The sequence below is a fragment of the Taudactylus pleione genome, unplaced genomic scaffold (genome assembly GCF_031769625.1).
Source record: "Taudactylus pleione unplaced genomic scaffold, aTauple2 ptg000370l, whole genome shotgun sequence".
Taxonomy (NCBI): domain Eukaryota; kingdom Metazoa; phylum Chordata; class Amphibia; order Anura; family Myobatrachidae; genus Taudactylus; species Taudactylus pleione.
In genome coordinates this window covers 6,596,925-6,617,041 of record NW_028284771.1, presented here as the reverse complement: position 1 = coordinate 6,617,041, position 20,117 = coordinate 6,596,925, and the positions used below count along the sequence as shown (strand labels likewise).

Here is a 20,117-nt window from a genome sequence, read left to right as displayed (position 1 = left end):
ATTGAATCAGCCCCTATGTCTATAGAAGCTATCGCTTGGAAACAGACGGTTTCCCTAAGACTTCCCTATAGCTTCTTGTTTTAATTGAATCCACCTGGAAGTGGATGAACTTTGACCTATTGATCTTGGTCCCAAAACTAATATTTGATTTAATGTACTCCTAATTATAAATAACAGATATGACACAATACATTTTTATTTTTTCTACGTCAGCATTTAGAACCACTTGAATTAACAATTTTCTCTGTAATGAATATCAATCACAGTAACTACTAATAGCATTATTTAACCAATAAATTTTTGCACACTAGCAACTTGGGATAATGTACTAATGTACACTATATTGATAGTAATAGTCAATAAGGAGTTATGTGACCATATGTACAGTAGGTTGTAGACAAAGTATTTTATGCAAATCACAAAACATTGAGGTCACTTTTACTATCCATAATATTTTATGTGCATTATTTATACAATAATCTCCTAAGATTTTAGCTGGAGGACCACTCTGTGCCTAGAAGGGCCACATAAAGAGTGTGTGGGTGTGTGGGGGGCAGCACAGAGTAGGTAGCAGGGTGAAGCTGTGGGTAGAGAGAAGGTGAGGTGGGACAGAATGCGTCCGGGACTGGGCAGAGCAGTGAGTGCGTCTGAGGTCCCTTTACTAGTTCCTTTATAATACATTATTTTACGTAATGAACACTGAAATAATGACATCGGAACACACCAATTACATGCCATGACATAACAACTCACTGTTTAAATAGAAATGATTTGCATTTGTTTATACATATATTAACTTTACTCGTATGCACATCTACTAAAATAAGTGCTTTCATAACTATTTTTAAAAAAAAAGGTCAATATTCTACAATATAGAACTTTGCAGGTCCCATAGCAAAATGTTATAAGCTCCACTCCCCCAAGAATTGCTACTGTCACAGCTCAGTGTAGGTGCTGTGCGCTTTCCTCTCCCTTGGGCAGACGGGAAACGGCTTCTCAGAGGGGTTTGTCTGTTGCCGCTGCTGCAGTTGGGGCGGTGTAGGCTTTTCGTTCTGACGCAGTCTGTCTCTCTGACACTGGCAGGAGGGGGTCATGCCCTACGCCAGGGCTCAACAAATCCCGGGGGCCAGGTCACCATGGCTACCAGATTTTACTGTCTGGCTACCAGATTTTGCATTGAGGGAGGAAGCAGATCCTCATCAGCTGCGGCGGAGATTCGTGCCTATAGTATTGTGTTCATATCATGCACAGGAGTGCATGTGCTGAGTGTTGCCTGCGGTGACTGCTGTGCCTGTGTCCATCCTGGCCTGCACTGACGACTCCTCTCCATCCTGGTCTGCTCTGATCCCTGCTGTCCGTCCCAGTCTGCGCTGATCCTCCTGTACGTCCCGGCTGTCTACTGTCTCCTATCTCTGGCTGCATATAGCTCTCCGGTAATAGGGTCTATGCGTGGCCAGAGATTGTGGAGCGGCTTCAGAGGGATAGTGGTGTGACCACGAGGGAAGAGGGTTTTGTTGTACTTTCTGGCACCATTGTTTTATGTGAAATATGGTCCATTATTACTGGAGGGTGGAGCAGTAATCATTCAACTGTGACCATTTTGTGGACCAGTATAGTGTGTGTAACTGTTGCTGTGCTCCTCACTCACTCCTGTAATTTTGTTTGGGGGGGACGGTGAATTGTCTTCTACACTTTCATCCTGGCTCCCAGATTTTAGAAAAATGTGTCAAGTCCTGCCCTACGGGGTCCGTCTCTCCAACACTGGGAGGAGGGGGCTGCCTAGAGTGGTCCATTTCTCTGTCGCTGGGAATAGGGGGCTGCCTGGCACAGTATCTCTCTCTGATGCTAAGAGTAGGCGCGTGCCCGGCAAGGCCCATGGCTGCCACTCACTCTCAGCAGGCCAGGCATGGTGCAGCATTATTGGGTGCAGGGGGAGAAGCGTTCCCTGGGAGGATGAATCAGGCTCCGTTGCAACTGTAACCCCTACACCCAAAAAGCTACTCCTATGCCCTTACCTACTTCAACCTCCACTTTGTGGTATCTTATTTGCAGCTGTAAGGACTGAAGGCTGTGTAGTATTTCACTGCATTTTTTTTTTACAACCAAACAACTTGGTGATGATGTCACTGTACTGTGAAAAATTGGTTCTGGCAGGAATACTTTTTATACTATGTGACTATATAAAACTAAAACTATGTGACTATATAAAACTAAACTACATTCTATAGATATAAATGCAAATAATTGAGAAACAGGTTTGAAATGAATATAACCATAAATAAAATAAAAAGTTTTAGTGGTGTTAAATTGCATTGCATACCTCACACAAAATAAAAGCTGTGCTGGACATAAGTTAATACAATTCTATATAGCTGAATAAAATAGAAACCAGGACTCCCAGACAATAGCAAGCTATCAAAACCATCAGACTATTTATTTCAATACTGCAGAATTTTGCAGTTTTTTCAAAGCAACGTATTTATCATAGACAACGTCATTCAGTGAAGGGATCATTAAAAGTTGCAGCAAAACAAATATTTATTAAGGCTGCAATAAAATTTACTTTAAAACGCTCTATTTTCCTGGGCTTATGTTGACATCTCAGATCTCTCTGTTTTTGTAGGATATGAAACTCTCCTGGACTTGTCGGACTTGTTAACATCAGCAATACCTGCATTAATTCACAAGCTTAAAGGCAAGAAAAAGAACTGTATAATGTGTACATCAATCTTCAAGCGCACAAACCAATGGTCCATAAATCAATAAGAAAAAAAAGCTATTTACATTTATTCTCATGCATTTCTAAATAAAGACTACTATTTCACACAAATCTTGCAGTTTAGACAAGTTCATCAGATGCTTTAATTTGCCTGCCAGTGAATGTAAATGTAATTAAATGAGTGGCAACAAGTTTAGTAAGGTTTATATGTCTGTTTTGGTGACAGTCATACTACATGTACACACCTTGGAATACTTTGTGGAGCTAAATTATATAATCATAGCCAAAAACAATGGGGCTGATTTGAAACTGGGAGCAAAGCAAGAAAAAGAGCAGCTTTACACATGGACAAACCATGTTACACAGGGAATCGGAATTTAATGCTGGCGGCTGAATAGCTGCCGAATCAAATACCACCGGCGGAACCCCGATGGACCTAATTCCCGACTGGGGCTGGTATGTAACCTAACCCTCCCCTCTCCCCCCCTAACCCTCCCTTAGTGGTGCCTAACCCCCCCCCCTCTAGTGCCTAAACCTTACCCCTCCTCCCCACACCATAAACCTAAACCTCCCGGGGGGGGTGCCTAACCCTAACCCCCCCTAGTGGTGCCTAACCCCCCCCTTTCCCTAACCCTCCAGGGGGGTGCCTAACCCTAAATCCCCCCAGGGGGTCCCTAATCCTAACCCTCCCCCTACCAGCTCGGGTAGATGCTAAAACACCCGGCTTACCTTCTTTCGGTATGCCGGGTGTCAGTATTTTGTAGTGTGGCTAATGATAGGCCCAATTTCGACGCCTATCTTTTTACCCCCGTCGGGTTGTCAGTGTCAGGATATCGGCGGGCGGGATAGCGCCCGCCGGTATTCTAACTCCATCCCATTACAAAGGGCCGGCTGAGGGCCCATTCAACTGGTACAGCCATACAAGGGCAACATGCATGGGGAGCGCACCGTGAGGCTGACCAATTCCGAGGCACCCGGATACATTCTCTGGACTGGCCCGCCTCCACTCAGTCCTGGCAGGTCGGGGCTCCTGGCCAGTCTGCACTACCAGCTCTTAAACCTGGTGCCCTTGTCTCATTCAACCCGCTCACGCACTGCAATGCAAACCGGCTTGCAAATACAGCCATGATTGGGAGTCTGGGTATTTGGAATGCAACCTGCATTGCACAGATAAAACGGAACACTCAAAGCACAGGAGGGCAGATGTATGAAGCTCTGGAAAGTGATAAAGTGCAGAGTGATAAACGACCAACCAATCCGCTCCCAACTGTCATGTTACAGGCTGTGTTTAAAAAATGACAGTTGGGAGCCAATTGGCTGGTCGCTTATCACTCTGTACTTTATCACTTCCCAGAGCTTCATACATCTGGCCCAGGGTGCCCTATTTTTGCTTTATTTTAAAGCTACTGTATGGGAGCCCTAGATGTGTGTGCAGAGCATACTTACAGTACCAACCAAATTTCTGGGAGCTCTCCCGGACTCTCTCTAGAGAAGAGAGAAGATCTGTAGGATATCACACATTTCCCCATTGAAGTGGATGGTCTGGGGGCTTGATGACATGATTCTCTGTGAATCGTGTGGTCATAGCCCCGACCCCCACTTCTCAAGGGTTCAATTACACCATTGAGCAATGGTGGTGTGGCAGCGATTACGACAACTCCCATCTGTAGTGTCAGCCAATATGGTGCTGAGATTATACTGTATTTTGAGTTTAGACTAAACACATGCTTTATGGAACCAGAGAAGAAACATATAAATGCTGCACTACATAACTGACAGTATAGAAGGAAAGATGAACAGGTAGGATTCAGTGCTGCCACTCCAAATGATTCACAATGGCAATGTATGAAACACGTTCCTGTTTATTATATATTTGTTAAAGCACAATATACAGTAATGTTCATTTTTACAGCTCCACCAAGGAAACACAAATTAGCATATTCAATTGGAACATTATGCAGGTGGTTATTTGAATGGAATTGATCATTTTGTCAAAATATAAAAACAAGTCTGTTAAGTAAATGATATGTAGTGCATCTACCTGACATATTTGCATGGCAGAGCTAGTGTGATTTGTTTTATTTTTAAACTGTTCCATGATGGCTCAAAACCGGGGCTCATTATGGCCAATAGAAGAGAAAATATTTTACATGAGAGACTAGTGTCAATGTACCTTCCTGCTTACTACTGCCAACATAATGGGAAACAACCAAAGTAAGCCACATTTCTTTCTTAATCGGTTTCCTTTAATTGTTTAAAAATATATACAGTATAAATATAGGTGATTCATTTGATTTTGTGTTCAAGTCTGTTCTCAGTCTCATTCTGTCATTAGGATTTATTCAGATAAAAATTAAAATGCATAGTAAATGCATTAAGTATCTGTATAATAATCGGAAAAGGTCTTTCCCGTCTCCCCGAAATGTGCAGCAGCAGCCGGAGCGTGTAACCCTCTTCCCAACGGCTCTCACTGCAGTGAATAGACAGATCTGAAATAAAGAACAGATAGCAATGGGGTATGTATAGGGAATCAGTATGATTTACCGCCAGCCGTATTAACTAACCTATTTTTACCCCCTAACCTTCCTTTAGGGGTGCCTAACCCTAACCCTCCCCCCAAGTGCCTAACCCTAACCCCCCTCTAAGTGCCTAAACCTAGCCCCCCTTCCCCGCAGCCTAACCCTAAAGCTGGCCACACATCTAAAGATTATCTGTCCAACCAGCCAACTAGTTAATTGGTTGGAATGAAAATCTGGTAAGGGATGAAAGCTCATGACAATCAGCAATTTGCTCCCAAACGCCGCAAAATGGACCAAAAATGTTGTATGAACAAATAGTTTAGATCAAACATTTAACAAACTTGTCTGAACGACCATTTTCATCTGTTTTCTGGCATTTAGGAGCAAATTGCTGATCATCAGTTACTCCCATACGTTACCAGATTTTCATTCCAACCAATCAACAAGTTGGCTGGTTGGATGTAAGTTGGTCTAGTGTGTGGCCATCTTAAGTCTCCCGGGGGGGGGGGGGGGAGGGTGGCTACCCCTAACCTCCCCCCCAGGGGTGCCTAACCCTAGCCCCCTCTTCCCCTAGCCTAACCCTAACCTCCCAGGGGGGTGCCTAACCCTAAGTCCCCCCCGGGAGCACCTAACCTAACCCTTCCCCCCCGCGGCTGTCCGGCGTAGGTCTAATGACAGGCGTCAGGATTTCGATGCCTGTCATTTGATTTCGACGCCTGTCATTTGTACCTTGCCGGGATTAGACAGTCGGGAAGCCGGTGGTTGGGATGTCGTCCGTCGGCTTCCCGACTGCTTCCCATGTATAGTGTGGGTGGGAGGAGGTACAGAGCAGGAGCGGACGGAATGAGTGTTGGGAGAGGGCGGGACAGAGCAGGGAGGCGGCAGATCGAGGTGACCTGGGTCCCTTTACTAGTACAATATAATAAAAGAGAACGATGGAACAAATGTCACAACTCCTGTGAATTGTATCCAGCTGCTGCTGAGAGTTGTAGTTTGCAGTAGACTTAAGAGCTTATCGCTACGGTGCACTAAACCTCGCTCTAGGACTACAGAGATCATCATGCAATGCGAGTTCGCCATGAGAACGGCTCGAAGGACCCTACACGCACCTAATAGGATTAAGCCCAGTGTATGCACCCTGCTATTCCCTGCACTATACACATACACCAATGCAAATAAAAAAAAAAAAAAAGAAATTCAGGCGCATGAAATGAAAAAGAATAAATCTAAATATAGTGTCTATACATAAGCTGCTCCTAAAAGGTAGTACCTGTAAACACACCTATAACCAGCCAGAAAATGTAAATCTGGATAACGTCACTAGATAAATGTTGGATAATAAATCTAACGGTGTAGTATAACTGTGACTGAATCCAGACAAAGAGCGCTAAATATACAATTTATTACATAATGCATAAAAGACAAAAATATAAAATATCTAAAAATCACACACAATACAAAACAATAACATACAGACTGGTTCAATGTAATTATAAAAAGGCACAACAGATAACCCCTGAAGAAGGGGTCTTATATTGAATATAGCACTGTTCCAATGTAATTATCGGCCTCCAAACAAATAGTTAATACAAATCGCCCGTTGTTTCAAGACTCCTTAACACATATATATGCAGGTTTATATCAATCCCCGCTCCAATTGACCAGAGATGGTCTCCACTTTTGTTTTAACTCAGAGTCACACACTGACGTAATCTCACCAAAATGAGTATTTTGGGCTGGTATGCTCAATTAGCACCGCATGGAGAAGCACTGGTATGTTGAATACATTTAAAAGTCTTTTGAACGCTGGTTCATCAATAAGGACTCACAGTCCTAATAATAGCAACAGCACTGTCCATGTACACAAAGGTGGGAGAATAATAGAGACTACTTGACATAAGTAGATCTCAATAATGATACATTACCGCCGGCCGGCTTATGATGGTAAATATACTGATCTGTCAGGTATAGAGAAATGTCCCAGACATTACTCCCACAGGTGTCTTGGCTCTGCTGGCTGATATTGATCTCATGCATGCACTCCTGATGCTGTAACTGAACCGCTCATCAGTCTTAAGGCCGTCCGTTCTTTCAGTTTTTTAAGAACCAGCTGATGGTGAATAGGGATTTCCTTACGCGTTTCTCCGCTGTAAGTCTTTGCGGTTTCGTCCTTGCGGTTTGCGGTTTTACCCTCTGTCGACATTTGCTATATTGTAGGCTATAGGCTATAATGGCTAACACAAATTAAAGATGCCATTAGCTAGCAAGGCCATGCTTAGCTGAGCTTCTCATAGCTTAGTAAATCAGGATTTTACACGGTCCTCAAAGATAGATATGGGAGCTGCTTTTGCAATTATTAACATGGAGACTGCAGCAGATAATCCTCCATTAATTGCCACGGTACTCCCTGATACTAAAACCCCAGACAGCCAATTTCTGTAGATTGACTGCATATTTTTAGCATGATAATTAGTAATGATAAAAGGTAACTGAGGTTAAAAAAAAATATATGTTGCATAAATTACTCGCTGATGTTCTGACTGTCAAGAAGCAAAAATAATATAGTTTACTATTCCTTAAAACATCAAAAGGTAAAATTCCACCTGTAAACACAAAAATACCCATACATGGGCTTCTGCACAATTATGAGCAACGCAAAGAAGGATTACTTCAGAGATGTAAGCAAACCCGATGTGCAGCCCTGGACTCCAGCGGTTGGAGTGTGAGCGGCAACAGGCAGGGCTGAAGCCTTGGATACAGCTTCACTGACTTCAGCAGCGTGACTTCCCCGCCCTTCCTGGGTAACCTGAGGGTACCTCAGATGACTGATCCACGCAGATGACAAGATGCTGTCCTCGGACGTAGCAGCGGATCAGAGAAGCTGCCAGGAGGCGTCTATTTACACAAAACTTCTCCTGCGGCATTAGCATATTATGGCACAGCAGGATGTAGTCCGGAAGCCGACGGTCTAAATGCCAACTGCCGGCTTCCAGACACTGTAATCCCGACTAGGGATGAATGACAGGCGTCTAAGTCTAGACGCCTGTCATTTGACCGACGCCCCGCATCCCGATCGAGCAGATGCTGGGTGCCGCAGCGGACAGCCGCAGGGGGGGAGGGTTAGGTTTAGGGCTCCCGGGGGGGGACTTAGGGTTAGGCACCCCCCAGGAGGTTAGGGTTAGGCTAGGGGGAGAGGGGTTAGGCACCCCCGGGGGGAGGTTAGGGTTAGACACCCCCCCGGGGGACTTAGGTTTAGGCAGCGGGGAAGGGGGGGGTTAGGTTTAGGCACTTAGAGGGGGGGCTAGGGTTGGGCACAGGGGGAGGGAGGTTAGGGTAGGGCACCCTAAAGGAGAATTAGATTAGTTTATACTTACCTTTAGGACGATCGGGATTTCCTCCTTTGTCGGGCAGCCGCTGTCGGGATTTGAACCATGTGGCCGGCGGTAATACATATCACACCCGGCATAGCTGCTGTGCACAAAGACGCAGCAGCTGTGCAATCTGCATCCATCTCTGATTCAGGCTCTAAATTATACAACAGCACATACCATGTTGCAATGCAAAGGATGTACATGCATTTATTTTATTTCTTTTTTTGCATGCAGGGAGAGTATGGGCAGATTGTTCATGCAGCACACAAATATTAGGTAGTTTATTTTGGCACTGAAATTTAGAATTGAGCTTGTACTCTCGGATTAAGGCGGGGGGGGGGCCTCTCTATCACAGGGGCCCCCGGCCGGAGCTGCTCCGACCCGGCTCTGGTTGCTCCCTACCCTCCCTCCTATGACAGGAACAGTGAGTTGATTATGGCTGGGCCCCCTTTGCCTGCGCTGCTGCAGTAATCAGGCATGGATGGCCGGGGCTGGGATCACGTGACCTAGCACAATACATTTTTTTTTTACCTACTCTGCACTGCGCGTGTTACGCTATGAGCGAGCTGAAGAAGAGAGACTGTCAGCGAGAAGCCTGCAGCCAACATGAGGAGGAATAAAGAGAATATCCAGGTAAGTGAGGAAGAGACACAGGGATGGAAGGACTGAGATTATGCAGAGACACAGATGGTGAGCTGATGCTATAGAGACACGCAGGGGGGAGGGCTGATACTATAGAGACACACAGAGAGGGAGGGATGACACTATATAGACACACAGAGGGGGAGGGATGCAACTATATAGACACACAGAGGGGGAGGGATGCAACTATATAGACACAGGGGGAGGACTGACACTATAGAGAGACACATGGGGGAGGGCTGACACTATGGAGAGACACGGTGGAGGGCTGACACTGTATTCTCTGTAATTCTTGACTATATTACACTCCCTAGAGATCAATATATTCATTGTACCACACTACCCTATCACTGACTACTCATAATCAACTGGAAAATAACATCACAAACAAGGTCTAGTTCTACAGCATTTTACCAATAAGGAAATTAAGGAACAAAGGGGGAGCTAGCTGAGGCTATGGAGATTTATGCTGGTGCTGAGGCCTCTGGAGAGACACAAGGGGGGCTCTGGGGCTATAGAAATACACAGAAGGGAGTGAAGGCGAGCTGAGAATGCTGATACTATAGAGGGGGGATGGCTGACACTATAGAGAGACACAGGGGGAGGGATGACACTATGGAGATACACGGAGGGAGGGCTTGCACTATATGCTCTGTAATTATTGATTATATGACACTCCCTAGAGGTCAACATATTCATTGTACCAACACTACCCTATCACTGACTACTCATAATCAACTGGCAAATAACATCACAAACAAGGTCTAGTTCTACAGCATTTAACCAATGAGGCTATGGAGGAACAAAGGGGGAGCTAGCTGAGGCTATGTAGAAAAATGATGTTGCTGAGACCTGGAGAGACACAAGAGGGGGCTCTGGGGCTATAGAAAGACACAGAAGGGAGTGGAGGCGAGCTGATGGTTCTGAAAAGAAACGGGGAAACCGAGGTTATGGAATACGTGGCGGAATGAGATGTGTTGGGAAGAGACTGTTGTAGAGACACAATGGGGAAGGGGCTGGAGATTTTACACAACTTTCACAATTAGTAGGAAATGGCTGGGGCATAAAATTCCATTAGGACACGAATTCTTTAAAAAAATATATATATAAAAAAATAATATATATATATATATATATATATATATATATATATATATAGCCGGGTGTTGGACCGGCACTCTGTGTATTGGTATCCTTGCCTGTGTGCCTTTGCAAACAGATAATAAAGTATAGAATAGTGTTCACCCTCCGGGGTAAGTAACACTGCACGGCACTACAGGACTTAAATAAGTAGAATAAACTTCTACTTATTTAAGTCCTGTAGTGCCGTGCAGTGTTACTTACCCCGGAGGGTGAACACTATTCTATACTATATATATATATATATATATATATATATATATATATATTATTTTTTTAAGAGCAGGTTATATATATATACAAATAAAACTTCTGTTGTATGATGATGACGTTGGTCATATTCCTACATAAACAGGCATCTTCCAGACCATATGGTGAACATAGACTGAAGCTATCGCCTGGCCAGGGAGGATCAGATTCTTTATAGGTTTCCCATTGCAGGGAAACCACAATATATGTAAGAAGAAACTCTTGTTGAATGGCCTGGAAGGGATGGGGGGCCACAATAAAAACTGTATTGTACTCGGCCCTGCTGCTGTCCAGGGACGACTCTGTTTGTCTACAGCCTCCATCCATAGCAGCAGTTGCTGGAGATGTGCAGAATTGGTCCCTGCACAGCCCAAGGGGAGGCCCTGAAGTCTGACCTCCCTTCCCCCTGCTGCTGGAGTGCGGGTAGGACCTATGCTGCTGCCTCATGGAGATGCAGGGAAGGAGGCACACACAGCGGGCAAAGTCAGGGGGTGGTCCTGACAAGAGGGGAAGGGCCCCCCGAGGGCTTAATCCGGCCGTGACAACTACCTATTTTAAATCAGTCCCTCTGCAGTGCAAAATTATTTTGCCATAGTGGAAAATTGCTCCTTATTTGCTTCTTTTTCTCCATTTTTTTTTTACTTTGCTCCTATTTCTGCTTACATCCCACAGTCAATAGGTCAGAGGTGTGGTATTATAGTAAGTATAGAGTGCCCAGGGCAATAATAGTACACCTGTACTGTACATGTAGTGATAAGAAATTACATTACAATTGTGTACTACAGGGATCTATTCACATCTCAGTGGGAGACGTTGCACTTTTGTGACATCTGTTGTCTATTTTTGGAACAAGATGACCAAATGCCAAAGCAAATATAGTAAAGGACAGAAACATCAATCACATTAAAAACTCAGGCTGTCTGTAAAAAGTTGAAGTCAGAAGTGCCAGTCTGTGTCTGACTTACATTCCATTAACTAGACAAGAACAAATGTACACGCACACAAACTCCTGACAAATACTCTATGCATGGTTAGGACTTGCAAGGTTTTGGAGTGTTAAAACTTAAGTTTCTACACCCCTAAAACAGAACAGAAAATTGCAACAACCATCATATGGAGAATATAAACTACATTGCATAGAAGATTAGATAAGGCTGCTCTCAAACTAGTCACTGTGACCAATCTGGGTATGTACATGTTGTATATGTACATAACAATATGTATATGTATATGTTTATCCTCACTCATACTTACATACAGAGATGTTACAGAACTGTAGAGTGCAGTTCATCTAATGCACAAATACAAATAGTTCTTACCATGGCATGTATAGAAGAAATAAGTTCCGGTACAGCTCCAAGAGAACTTCTTGTGCAGTTATTCCTCTGGAAACCTGTCATTTTACTTTAAGTTCCTGGATCTATGCAGGATACACACAAGTGCAAGACAGAGGAGCAATGTGCTGTGATAATCTGGAATCACCACAAGGACACAGAGGTGTGGTCCAAATCTGCATGGAATTTCCATGTGGATAGCACTTTCCTTAAACAAAAATGTAACTTAGAATTAATGACTCTACAGCAACAAAATACAGTTTTTGTCAAGTTCATCTTAATTAAAGTTCATCTTAATTAAGCATCATAAACACTGTGCACTAGTTACAGAGTCAGTTGAACCTGAATGAGTGGGAACACAGTGTTATGTATATTGTATCAGCTGCTTGCCTTAAGATCTACAAATGCAGGCCATACATCTAGCGGGTCAATCCTCGATGCCGATCTGATCTGTCGATAGGTGGACACCGATGATCTATTTTTGAGGGGATTGGCTAACATGTTAAAAATCCACGACTGGCCGATTTTGATAATATTTTTATTCGGAATTGGCGAATCGGGATTGTCCAACATGTTGGATTTTGCCGATCACCCGACCCAGTCATTAGCAGAACGAGGAATTGCCTAAATAGATGCTAGATGTATGGCCAGCTTAAGTCTCAACTGTATCTGGATGTACATATTACATAACTCAGGAGAATAGTGAATAGTTATCAGCCTGGCATTAAAAGCAAATGTTTGGACAAGAATATAAAATTGTTAGAGTATAGAATATCAGCAGCTATAGACTAACTACATTGAAATTTTGCAGGTCATGAAATTACTTTTTCTTAGGTAGCCTTCCCATATTGCCAGACAGCGGTACATTTTGGTCTCCGCAAATGTAAATGATCTATATCTATTTTACATTAGGTCCAAGTTCTTCATTTCTACCATTTATCATAATATATTATATAGTAATAAGCTTAAAGAAAGTATTCAACCTCCTAAAAGCATCAGATTTGTCTGTATTGAAAATGAGATACAGATTGTTCCAGACAGTAATTTCAAAGTGAACCAGGGGCAATGAGAGGGGGGGAAGGCGGTACTAATTACGCAGGCTTGTTGAAGGGGCCCGGGTCTGACGCCGCCCCCCCTCCGTGTTACCTGTCAGCGTTCCAGCACGCTGCGGCAGTGTGAGACCAGGGAGACTGCTCCATCAGCAGCAGTATCCTCTCCTCTGCCTGTGATGGGGGAGCGATCACACTGGCCACAACTACCCCGAATAGGCCACGCCCTCTGTTAGTAATGGTGCTTAGGCCGGCTATCTATGGCCATGTTGTGAACCAGTAAGTTCTTAAAGTAATTTTTTTTTTCAAACTTGTAATTGATTATTTGTCTGCAGAAATTGCTGCTTGCATTAAGTATTCAACCTCTGCAGAACAGTACTTGGTAGAACCACAGCTTGAACCCTGTTAAGTTTCTCCCATCTAGGCCTGGGCTGTTGATTATGCAGATTCTTTCTTGGCCACCATACTTCCTTTTAATTTATATTAACTTATTATTTTTTTTTAAACAATTATATTGGCACAGACACATTGGTGCTGATTCCCGAATTACAAGGAATCTGCGTGTGTGCAGGACCCGTTCTGCGAATGTGATGCGGGGGCGGGGACGCCCGGCACTCCTGGAAACGGGGGCGTGTCCATCCCATTTTCCGGGGAGTGGGAAGGACAGGAGCTGCGTCCACGGACACGCAAGCTGGCCAGTTTTACTAAGCTGGTGGTCGCGATGGTGATCCCAGCCTGCGACATAAGTCGCAGTGCTGGGATCGCAAATGCAACAGGGGGTGTCATACACCTCCTGCTGCATTTGCATATTAGCATGGACAGAATTGCAAAGCTGCCCGCGTGCAGCTCTGCAATTCCGTCCTAAGCTGAATTTGCCCCATAGTGAAGTAAATACAAATAATAGTCCACATACAAAATTGTGCAAAAAGATTATAAGGTATAATATTGATCACATAACATACATATAGCATACGCGCACACTGGGGGGTTTCCGAGTACCTATAAAATCGGTGACCGATTTTTTTTCGTTTGAATTAGATGGAAGAGTTCAGGCAGGCCGCGTCTGTAACGCGGCTGCCGGCAGCTACCTCCTTATATTTGCACTGAGAGGCTGGCCGCTGTCTGAATGTAGGGGGAGCTGCAGCGGTAGCGTGCAGCTCCTGTCAGGCAGTTGTCCCATGGGGCTTTGAGACAGAGCTGCCAGGTGAGGCAATGACTGTCTCCACTCTCCACTGACTGAGCAGATGTGTGTCTCACATGTTGTGAGGTGCCAGGAGGGAGGTAGTCTTTATTATATGATGTATCCGGGTGAGGCACTCACTGTCCTCCACTCTGTGATGTCCTGAGAGCCAATACTGGTGTTTGTCTGATTTGCATGTCAATGTGTGCCGGGAGAGGGGGGTCTTTAATAAATGATGCTGGCTGTGTTTATTTGCGTGTTTTCATGTTTTTAAGTGAAAGAGGTGTTAATGTCTTTTGTCGTCCGTACACGCAGGCCAATCTGACGATATCGTCAGACATTGCCTATTCAGAGATGTGGCAGGATGACTTCACTGAAAGGTATCGCACTTGTCCCGATTCCCACACTGCAGAGGTTGGGAGATACAGTATAAAAAAGAGGGCATACACACATCAATACATTAAAGTTTAATGTCACACAAGTACTACGAACAGGGCCGTAGGGAGGGTGGTGCGGCCGGTGCCTCCTCCAGAGGCACCGGCCACACACTTCCCGGTGCCAGAGGTCTGCAGGAAGAGACCTCCGGCAGTGGTGCACGACGCACGAAGAACATCGGTGCAGGATCACCCCCGTCCACCCCCTGGGAGGAAAGGTAAGCGCTCAGGGGGGGGAGGGGGGCGAGAGGGGCGGCAGTGCTGCACAGGGCGCACTGCCGTCCAGATACGGCGCTGACTACGAATAGCACCTTTTAAACATGTTAGTTAACCACTAAAGCAGTGATACATAGCAATGAAGGAGATCCTGATATAGGAAATGTAGAACATAAAAGTGCTAATTAGTCTCCTTTCATTATGTATCAGTACTGCACTTTAATGGAAAAAAAAAAGAGCCAGGGCTCTTATCGCTCGGGTGAAATTACTATAAATGTTCGGAGGGAGACAATTTAAGCCCACTGCACTATGCTTCAACACTTTAGCAGAAGTATATAAAGAAAGCGTATGCCCTTAGAAAATGAAGAAATATTGCTCTACAAATAGAGATATTATAAATAACAGAAACAAATCGTGAGATGACTGCTGCTTGTGTGACTTAAGTGACTTCATTAAATGCTATGTACTAGTCTGTCAGCATACACTGTATATCTCTGGAGATGTTACCCTGATGTCAGCAAGCGAGCTATCCGAGTCTGAGGCAGTAGAGACAGACATGCAACTAATGAAAGGCCAAGTCAATTTGCAAACAGGTCGTGAGGGAAGAGTCAGCATGAGATATGAACCAGGGCTGACCTCTGCTTGTTCTGCATTGCAGAAACATCAAAAGGCTTATGCCTCAATGGAAAATAAGGGCAAAATCTACTTACACCCATTCCAAAAGGACCATATAGTACATAATTATGAAAAACATAAAATCTGAATTTGTGTAGTGCTTCTTCTATACTGTCTGCAGGAGTTTGTTCCTATAGACAGGTGTGGCCAACATGATACGGCTCCCCCCACTAGGACTGTGAACGATGGCCTCTGAAGCGGTCAGGGGCTAAAGAAGATAATCTTTGGCTCTGAATGATTGGACGCCCATGCTGTAGAATAAAGCCATATAACCAGTAATACACGCATGCAGGGGGGGGGGTTCTGAGTACCCATAAACCCCCCCTGCACCCCAATCAGTAAGTGTAGTGCGGACCGCAGTGAGTACTATCCGCACTACACAGTAACAAATACACTGCCGCAGCCGGGTAGTACACTCGTACTACCCGGGGGTGGTGTGTTTGTTTAAGCATCCAATGAGAGTCAGACAGACTCTCATTGGCTGCTGCATCCACGGAGAGGGAGCCGGGCTTGAGTTCACTCATGAGCTCCACCTTCCAGCTCTCGCAGTGGGTGATGGCAGAGACATCATGACGTCTCTCCCATAAAGCCAAGCGGGAAGACAGAGGAGCAGACGGTGGCTGGCGCAGGAGCGGGGATTCAGGAAAGTATATTGTGTGTCTTTTTTATATATGTAAGGGGGACCACTACTGGGGGCAATACATAGGGGGGCACTGTATATGGGGCACTACTGGGGGCACTGCATAAGAGGCACTACTGGGGGCACTGTATAAAAGGCACTGCATAAAAGGCACTATTGGTGGCACTGTGTATGGGGCACTACTGGGGACACTGCTAAAAAGGCACTACTGGCGGCACTGTATATGGGGCACTACTGGGGGCACTGTATAAGTGGCACTACTGGGGCCACTGCACAGAAGGACCACTACAGGGGCCCGGTATAAGCGGCACTACAGGAGAGAGGGGGGTATTTAATAAATCATGCTTGCTGTATTTATTTGCCTGCTGCATTCATGTTTTTTAGTGATAGAGGTGTGTGTGTGTGTGTGTGTGTGTGTGTGTGTGTGTGTGTGTGTGTGTGTGTGTGTGTGTGTGTGTGTCTGTGTGTACCCCGTCATAGGCTGAGTGGTATATTTTACTGTAGTGGTCCTAAATCCTGTGTAAGCTGTTTCTATCTATCTATATATTTTTTTGTGGCTAGATGTTTTTACATTGGTTCGGTAAACAAGGATATAGAAAGCCCCCTTTCAAAATCCTGCGTTTGCCACTGTCAGTAGTGTCATGTATACAATTAGTGTTATTTTCAAAAGGTTTTATGTTTTCATAAAGTCATCCATTTTTGTGTTAGTGACAATGGTTATCTATTATTATTATTACTGCCCAAAGCAGTAAATTTGCTGTAAAACCATAGAAACTAATCAACAGTTATCCTTTATCTGTCTAGTGCTGGTTAATAATCAATAAAGTGGATTTCCAAAAAACACAAACACACACTATGGGCCTTATGTAAGAGCCAGCGAGATGCAGGCAAGAGCACGACTTTGGCGAGTTAGCACATATTTTTAAAGAACTAATAATTTAAAAGGCAAAACCAACCTGGTTATGGGCTAACTGGCCAGATTCGCCATCTTGCAGGCTCTTACATAAGGCCCTATGCATTTCATGACACACTGCCTGCTTGCACGCACAGGTGCATGCCTATATTTCACGTGTGGGAATTGCCCATGTAAAATTACTCTGTGACTACCTGTTATAGGACTGTCTTTACTGAAGGAGTTTTGCATGTTCGAGGATTTATTTAATAACATGTATCTTGCATTTACAGTAAATACTTACCCACTGGATTGTACAGAAGACATCCACTAAAAATATATGATTACTTCCAACTAACGCTACCCTCAAAATACTTGAAAAAGAAAAAAAAAATCACACCAAAAACTCCCCAAAAACAGTTCTTTAGTGGGAATAAAGAGATTAAGGGCGGGATGTACTAAGCATCGCATCCGGTTCATTACCGCGGTATGTATCTCTCCCAATAAGAGCTATCCTTTGCAATGGCTTCAGACAGAGGGACTTCCAGGTTTAACACCCAGAAGTCCCTCTGGCCTTCTTCTGCGCCCAAGGGGGAGCGTCCCCCTTGGGCGCTATTGGGTAACGCCACCTTAAGATGTCGTTACCCATCGGAACAAAGCACAGGAATGCACCGCATGCCGATGCTTTGTGCATATGGGGAATGCAGTAAAAAAAAAAAAAACTTAGTTGTCTGGGGTTACAGCATTTTCCCCTTTAGCAGATCCCACCCTATGGGGCCCACTTATCAATAATCACAATCTCAGTGCGATCTGGGCGCGTTATTGGCACCCAAAATCACATTGCAGATGTGATAATACCACCTGAATGCATCAAATGGCGCAAGCAGGGACAGGGGTTCAGAAAGGAGACCGTCCCTGCAATGTGATCAGAGTGAAGTGACCGCATCAGCAGTCTCTGCGCTCCTCTATCAGGACTCCTACGCTTGTGCGGTCTACTGATTACGAATGTGCAGCTGCCATTGCCTGGGAGGGTTCTGAAGCATTCTGGAGCTTGGTAAATCTGACAGCTTTGTAATGAGGGTTGTGGTTACTGTCTTAAAGTGGAGATATCCGCTGCGGTCCCTCCTTCATAAACTGGGGAGATACTTCATATTTGCGGGTATCCTGTGAGAATGGGTGTTTTCGGGAATTTGCCCAAATATTTAATGATAAATTGGCCCCTAACTCTTAAGAAAAACTCCACACAAAACAAATATAAAAATAGTGATAGTAAAAACTACTATTAATCTACTATGCTGCATTTGCATAGGTCCCCACTAAGTCTAATGGTTCCATCCCACAGGCCTCTTATTTCTTCCATTTCAACCTCTTTAAAAAAGAAATGCACCAGGCAGGTGCCAATGCCTTCCCCGATAAACTGGCATTCAGGAAAATTGCAAATTCTTGAGGAAGTGGCATCAACAACCTTCCGGGCATGTTTCAAAGAGATAGAGTAGTAACAGGAAAGTGACATGAGACAGTAACACCCAGCGGGCACCAAGGCTGATCTAGTGAATAAGTACAGTATTCTGCAGGGACGAATAAGAGTCCAGACTAGTAGTTTTACAGACTGAATTGACAGATGTCAGCTCAAATCTCCAGCTCACAAGCAGAGAAGATATTTCTAAACTTCAAATAGTCTTAGGGTGCCATTTATGAAGGGTACCCGACGTTCAGGACAAAACACCTTGGAATTGCCAGTGTGCCATATGGGTCGCCCAGCGCACATTAAGGTACATGCTCCATCTCCACACTTGGAACCTGATTCAGAGGTGGGTGCAGATGCCGCCGCTTCTTTTGGCGGTTGCAAGTTTTTTCAAATACTGCCCGATGCGTCTGTAGATGCCACCATCGAGACTTACTGCAGCCTTATGACAGGTTCACATTTTCCATCTGAGTATTGCCTCCAAAGTAAACGATTGAGGGTCTGTGTACGCAGACACTTCAGCGACACTCCCGTAACACGCTCATAAAACGGGCCAGCTCCCAGGGCGACTGTTTGGCCAACATCCAGTCATCGCCCAGGAACGCCCAGCACTTTTCCAAGACATTTCTGATACCATGTGTCTCAATCGCAAGAGCGCTTTTGTGCGTACACTCTGTGTAACGCATGTGCCATAGGAGATTTTAGGGACTCTGACGCGCATGCAATAGAAAAAGAGGGTAAATGCAGTGCTCGCGCTGAGCAAAAAAAAAATGTGGGTCCCAGGGACACCTCACGTTAAAAAATTGGGGTCCAACTCCAGTTTCTGGGTCCCATTACAATTTATGGTTTTGAGCACCACATATGCCCTACACATACTGTACACTATGAAAAGTCAGACATCAAACACCTCTTAATCTTTCCCATCCCCTTAGTGTCATCATAGGGATCTCCCCCCAGCCCCCATGGTCACAACAGTACCCAAATCAATAAAACTTATGAAATGAGCACAGACTATGGGGCTTATTTATCCAGCTGTTTTTACATAAAATGATGCAGAAACTGTTCCCACCTACTAATAGCACAATGCAGGAGACTTGCAGAAAGAAGGGAAAAAAATATAACTCTTTTTGTTGGGGGCACAAACTTATTAGAAATCTGGTAAAATTATTATTTTATTAATATAATGTAGAACAAAGTATAAACATCAAAACTAGACACCACATACAAATCGACAGATCACAAAACAAATTACATCAGTATCACACTTAAAAATGTAATATTTGGAAGATCCCTGCATATTCTGCTAGTGAATCAATTCACCCAGATAATCCAATAGTATCCAGAGAGTGTCCTCTCAGTGTGATTCCCCGTAGTGTTACATTTCAGGGCAAAAAAATAAAAGCAAGATCATATGTATAAAGGTATCTATTGGTTATATAAACTGACTAATGGCTGAAGGTGGTATCAATTAACATAAGATTAGCCACATAGAAAAGTATGGTTTAAAAGAACTGCTCAGATTGAGGTATGAGATACTGCTGTTAACTCATCTGCCAAAAGGCATCAAATGATCTTAATGAGTGTTCCCCACC

General features: G+C 44.3%; 1 protein-coding gene across 3 annotated transcripts in view; it reads right to left on the bottom strand.

Annotated features, from left to right (window-relative positions):
- MCTP1 (multiple C2 and transmembrane domain containing 1) overlaps positions 1 to 20,117 on the bottom strand; it is a 1,010,275-nt gene that overhangs the window by 838,060 nt on the left and 152,098 nt on the right. The window contains exon 3 of one of the 3 annotated variants that reach the window (XM_088444637.1): positions 5,284 to 5,305. The exons of the other annotated variants lie outside the window; for them this stretch is intronic. Within the exon in view, the coding sequence (XP_088300763.1) occupies positions 5,284 to 5,305 (22 nt within the window). The remainder of the gene's footprint in view (positions 1 to 5,283; positions 5,306 to 20,117) is intronic. 3 annotated transcript variants of the gene reach the window in all.